The sequence below is a fragment of the Sinocyclocheilus anshuiensis genome, unplaced genomic scaffold (assembly GCF_001515605.1).
Source record: "Sinocyclocheilus anshuiensis isolate Anshui unplaced genomic scaffold, SAMN03320099.WGS_v1.1 scaffold1425, whole genome shotgun sequence".
Taxonomy (NCBI): Eukaryota; Metazoa; Chordata; class Actinopteri; order Cypriniformes; family Cyprinidae; genus Sinocyclocheilus; species Sinocyclocheilus anshuiensis.
This window is the reverse complement of record NW_015551044.1, coordinates 903968-910470: the sequence shown is the minus strand read 5'-3', so window position 1 is coordinate 910470 and position 6503 is coordinate 903968. Positions and strand designations below refer to the sequence as shown.

Here is a 6503-nt window from a genome sequence, read left to right as displayed (position 1 = left end):
ATACCCATTCAATTGAATTTGCCACAGGTTAACTTCACTTGAAGTGTAGTAATATCTACAAGCAAAATGAATGCACCTGAGCTAAATTTCAACTGTCCCAGATACTTATGCAATGGAATCATTTTAGTTTTTTTATTTTTAATAAATTTGCAAAGATGTTAAAAACCTGTTTTTTTGCTTGACAATTATGGTGTATGGAGTGTAGATTGTTGTGGAAAAAAACTAATTTAAAGCAGTTTAACATAAGGCAGCAACAAAACCAAATGTGAAAAAAATGAAGGGGTATGAATACATTCGCATGGCACTGTAGATAAACAGATAGACAGACAGACAGAGAGATAGATGGATAGACAGACAGACAGGATTAATAGATAGACCGATAGATGGACACAGAGATAGACATAATAGATACAGGCAGACAGACAGAACAGACAGGATTGATACAGAGAGATAGATGGATGGACAGACGGACAGGCAGCATAGACAGACCGATGGACAGGATTGATAGACAGATGGACAGTCAGACAGACAGATCAGTAGTGTGAAGTACCATCATTCTAGAGAAATGCAAACAAGAACATAAAACTACAAGACACACACACACACACACACTTTCTTCTCTGCCAAACCAGTGAAATCCATCCTGTCACACTCAGCGTTTGAGAGATGTCTGGTTCTTCCATTACGTTTGTTTGTGGGAAACCCAGCTCCAATTCCTGCCTCTGCCTCCACATTCCAGCGAACAGCCACACACATGTACCATTGATCTCTGTTTTACATTTACAAGCATTTAAACACTTACATATACAGTACACTTACAACAAACAAAAATGTCTTATTTTGTTAGAATTCTAAAAAGGACCATTTTATGTCAGAATAATTTTATCTAAAAAAAATCTTGTAATCCCTTATAACTTTCTAAGAACCATCCAGCTCTAGAACATCTTTTACTGTTTACAGTAAAATCTGTGTTAAAGGTTGTACTGGATCAGCTGCTTAATCTGGCCCCTCAGTAGAATCACAGGCTGCTTTGGTTTATTATTGGGTTCCGTCGGTCATACCCGCATTCATTCACTCGTTTATGACACGCTGCTGTCCGTTTTTCCAGAGGTTCTCCTCTACATTCTGATGTCTCTTTTTCTACCCACAGACACATAACACAAAGCACATGGACCGCCGCGCAGCCTGCCAGGTATTCAAAAACACACATGCACACACACTAAACCACATGTACAGACATGCCACCAACAACTCATTTTAATAATCAATTAATCGATCAATTATTTCTGCGATAAATCAACTAATTGGATAATCAACTAAAAATAAAATTATATTTTAGTATTTTGAAAAAAGCATGCTAATCCACACCTTAGAACTGAAATAAAAGGAACAAAATATATATACACACACATCACTGTAAAAAAAATAATAAACAACTTAAAATTTGTTGAAATAACTTAAATATCCAACTTAGTATATCCAGTATAATCCAGCTAATCAGCTTCATTTTTTTATCTGCATAAAAAAAGATTTTAAATTAGACATAATGTGGCAACCAAACACAGCACCATAATTATTTATTATACATGCTTTTTCATGTTAAATGTTGATCAGCTGTTCATGTGTTATCTTAACCATATTTGATTATCAGGTTAGTTGCATTTTGTCATTGGATCTAAACTGACAAAGTCTTAATAATGACACTCACTGTCAACTACTTTTATAATAGACTTTGATTGTATTAATTAGTTGTTGCTGCTCTAGACATAACATATGCATGCTAACGACCAACGTTTAAATCCAGGAATCCGCTACAGGATTTTTCCAGAGATCCCTCTGCTAGATCCTTCCAACGCAAACACACATACGAAGCTGTAAGTGCTATTGCTTAAACTAAAACGCCTGGCAGAGAGTTTAAACTTGCTATAATCATGCACAGCTGAGACGCGACACACACACACACACACACACACACACAAAGAGAGTCACTCATGGTGAATGACTGTACGACTCTCAATAGCCTTGTTTGACGTGTGTGAGCGCGGAGTATAAAGGAGTAATAGACGACTCATTGGGGATTCCCTCTGATGTTTACACTGGGTTTCCACGGCAACGGGAGACACAGTGAGGCAGAAGGAGTGGGAGCGTTTGCGTGGGTCTGGTAAGCAAAGAGGCAAACATCTGCGCTCATGTCACCCAGCAAGTGCACAGCAACATTAGTGACGAGAAATAATGAAACAACGGAGAGAATGATTCAAGCGTTTCAGAATATCTTACCGTACGGCCTTCCGGCCCGACTAAACCGACAGGACCAGGCAAACCAGCATCTCCCTACAAACACAGACAGTAAACATGAGGCACAAACAGTCCAGTGCTGCCACAGGAACCCATGGAGAGCAGATGCTGCTGCTGAAACTCTTCCTATGTTTGCATGCTCAGCAAAGACCCTTATTCTCATCAAGAACAATGTTTTGGCTGTTGTTAACATTGAAGTATGTGCGTTTTCTCACTTTTTCTCCTTTTGGCGCTTTTCCAGGAGAAAGTCCAGGGTCTCCTTTTTTCCCCTGAGAGAAAGAACGACAAAACAAGAGATGGAGTTTAAATTGTCTGAAGAAAATGTTTCATTATATAAAGCCCAGTCGTTTAAAGATGCTAATAAGATCAAAGCAAGGCTGTTATTTCATCCGTTTTGAGCTTTATATGTTACAGTAATAACGGGTTTGTGTGTGTATGTACATGTGTGTGTCAGAGACAGAATAAGAGCGCGTGAACATGTGGGAAGTTTGACTCCAGGCCGTTGCACCTTAACTAGGTTTGTCTTCAAAGGCCGCCTGAAATAATTAAACACAGAAAGCAGAGAGCGTTCAATCACACAAACACACTCCCCGCTGGGCTGCTCGGCTGTTTACCACCTTTGTAGCGTTTACAGGGATGAAAAAGGCGGACCAATCACATGGCAGGACATCACACGCACACCTAACTTGGAAGCACGTTTGGTGCTTTTGGTTTATAATCCGTGTTTAATACTACATCTACACTTCGCCACACAAACACTCGTTTCTGTATCATGGGAAAGTCTTTCCACTACCTGCTGGGCTTCTCATGAGCTGAAATAAATCAAAGGGCTTGTGTGTGTGTGTGTACATGTGTGTGCCTGTGTTTCCAAAACCTTGTCCACAGGGTTTTGTGCGAAGCGGTGATGAATATAACAGAAGGCCAAACAGAGGAAGATGAGCAGAGCAGTGCATGGGATCAGACTGCGGATTATCTGATGGTAAGTGTGGGTGAGTTGATTTTTTTTACCTTCAACCCTGGTGGACCGGGTCGACCTGGCTTGCCGTGTGGTCCTGGGAGTCCCTACAGGAAACGCCATATAAACAATACACACATTAGGAATGAACAATTAAGCAAAACTGAATGCATTTAATAGTTCACCCTCTGACAATAGAAACCGTTTATGCACCCCTTGTGGCCATGCTCAGAATGCACCTGCATTATGAACTGCTTCATCTTGTCTAGTTTGATGGTTTTGCGTTCATGTACTTGCATACTTAAGTATGCTTTGGGCATTATGTGCTTTCAGTTTACAGTGAATGGATCTGAGATGAAATTGAAGATTGAAGAAATCTTCAGAAACTGAGATTGAAGTCAGTTCTTAACTCCATTTGACTTTGACCTTTCATGCGACCCTGACCTTGTTCTTATTTTAAACGACTTCCCATCTGAGGTCAGAGGTCACAGTGAGGGTCAAGGTCAATGGGGGTCATTGGAGGGAAACAGTCCATAAATAAGCCCAACAGATTGAGTGATACCATGCATGAAAACAAAACAAAAGCAATGCAAGTGTGTAAAAACAATAGTGTTTATATTTATATTAGGGCTGTGTGATATACTGAATATTGATGAAATATTGAATATTACTTTGTTGCTAATATAATATTAAACCCACAAGAATAAAAATAACCAAGTCTCTGATTTGCACCCAAACAATGTGATTCACTAAATTATTTTTAACCAAACTGTCTAAATCAATAAACACTCAAAATGTGGCTTTAAAAACATGTTTTACATTACTATTTATTCATATATAAGGAGTGAATATGGACTGATTATGTTATGTGTTACCATTATAAGGTTTGGGGTCAGAAAGATTGTTTTTTCCCCTCAAAAGATTATAATATAAAGATGGACTAAACTGATCAAAAGTGACAGTAATGATATAATGTCACAAAAGATTTCTATTTCAAATATATAAGGTTTGGGGTCAGAAAGATTGTTTTTTCCCCTCAAAAGATGATAATATAAAGATGGACTAAACTGATCAAAAGTGACAGTAATGATATAATGTCACAAAAGATTTCTATTTCAAATCAATTCTGAACTTTCTATTTATCAAAGAATCCTGGGGGGGAAATGCATCACAGTTTCCACAAAAATATGAAGCAGCACAACTGTTTTCAACACTGATAATAATCAGAAATGTTTCTTGAGCAGCAAATCAGCATATTAGACTGATTTCTGAAGGATCATGTGACACTGAAGACTGGAATTCAGCTTTGCATTACAGAAATAAATTACATTTGAAAATATATCCAAATGGAAAACAGTTATTTTAAATGATAATAATATTTCAAAATTTTTAGGCACATAAATGCAGACTTGGTGACAATAGGAGGCTTCTTAGCCGTGTACTAGGAAAAAGCAAAAAAAATGCAAAGATTGAGGAGAGTGCAAAGAAAGCGCAAACAGTGTAGTCTGACTTTACTGAAAGACTTCTTTGTTCTAGCAAGCAAACACACACACACATATACAAATACCATACACAATTAACATGAAAAGGGTACCGGCTGAACAAGGCCTAGCAGTCAGACTTTATAACACATGCTCTAAAATACTTAGCGCACACACACACACACACACACACACACTTTGATGTATGCACACTATATGTTGACTACAGTTGCTAAAACATCACCTCGCATCCATGCCATCCTGTCAACAAAGGTCAAAGTTCAAACAAAGTCTCATGGCTCTATGGCTCTCTGTGTTTGACTGTGCTAGACGATTCCTCACAAGGACTCTTTAGTCAAAAGAATAGACCACCCAAAAATGACAAATCATCCATGAAAAATACTCTAAAATACTGCTCTAAAATACTTCAAATACAGCGGAAAGATTGAATTTAGTACCTGCTCACCTTAGAGGATACCCAACATTTATTTCTGCTATTTATTTTTATTTATTATACTTAAAATATGGCTTAAGACAAATCAGTTAAGTGATCACTGCTCTGAATTTTTATATGGAATATAATATGTGATATACTGCATGTACATCTATCTATCTATCTATCTATCTATCTATCTATCTATTTAATTGTATTGTCTTTTTTAAATTGTATTATGCTGCTGTACCTTTTATATAACATCATCCTGCCCTGGGACTTTTTTATTATAATAAATTATTTATATAATAAATATTCACAAGATTTTTATAAACATTTATAAGTATAAAATAATATTTTAGGTATTTATATGTACTATGTATAACATTTATAAAATAAATCAATGTATAATATATTTTATAAATATGCATATTAATAAAATAATATTTTTTGTTAATATAAATTATCTAAAAAATAAATAAATATTTATTAAAGTATGGCTTATGAAATACATTATCACTGATCTGACTTTTATATGGAATATAACGTGATATGTTGCACATATTTATTTGTATTTTTTTGGTAAATTTTATATTACATCCTGCCCAGGGAGTGCAAGTAATATTTTAGACCTTAACAAATTATTTATTAATATCCACAGCATGTGTGATAAATACAAAATAAGTAATATTTCATTTATTAATATATATTAATTGACGATGAATAATTGTTAATATATTAATAATAATTAATAATATGCTATCGTTATTAACTATTATTATAACTGCAATTCTTAATACTTTAAAACGATGTGCATTTGTAGTCATGATATTGTAGCTCAATTGATATTTCATTAAATACACAAAAATGACAAAAGAGGTCAACAGGAATAAGAAAGGGCAAATGAACGAGTGTGAAAGTGAATGAGTCAGACAGATCCAGAGGTCAGTTCGACCTGCTAACCAGACAAAACACAGATACACTAAAAAGAACCAATAAAGCACAAATACACTGGAGCGAACCGTGTGTGGCACTGCATTTTACACGCTTCCTGTTTATATCTGAGGTCAAAGGTCAATGGTTCTTTTAGTCTAACACACACACACTCACCCGAGGTCCTCTCGTCCCTAGCTGCCCTGGTTTCCCTGGAGGTCCCGGGATTCCCTATGAAACACAAGAGTGCTCTTATGAATCAAACACACTCACTGCATAAGTGTGCTAACAGTGCTGCAGGGCTCTGTTTAAAAACTAAACAGCAAAGAGGAAACAGGAAGTCATTCGAGGGAATTTCCTTTTTCTGATAATGAGCTATAGACTTACAGAAGACCTGTAGATCCTG

At 36.3% G+C, this 6503-nt stretch overlaps 1 protein-coding gene across 1 annotated transcript in view; it reads right to left on the bottom strand.

The window, feature by feature from the left end:
• LOC107661624 (collagen alpha-1(XXVII) chain A-like) overlaps positions 1 to 6503 on the bottom strand; it is a 62237-nt gene that overhangs the window by 39926 nt on the left and 15808 nt on the right. The window contains 4 exon segments of the mRNA XM_016451287.1: positions 2278 to 2331; positions 2511 to 2564; positions 3304 to 3357; positions 6275 to 6328. Coding sequence (XP_016306773.1) covers positions 2278 to 2331; positions 2511 to 2564; positions 3304 to 3357; positions 6275 to 6328 — 216 coding nt within the window.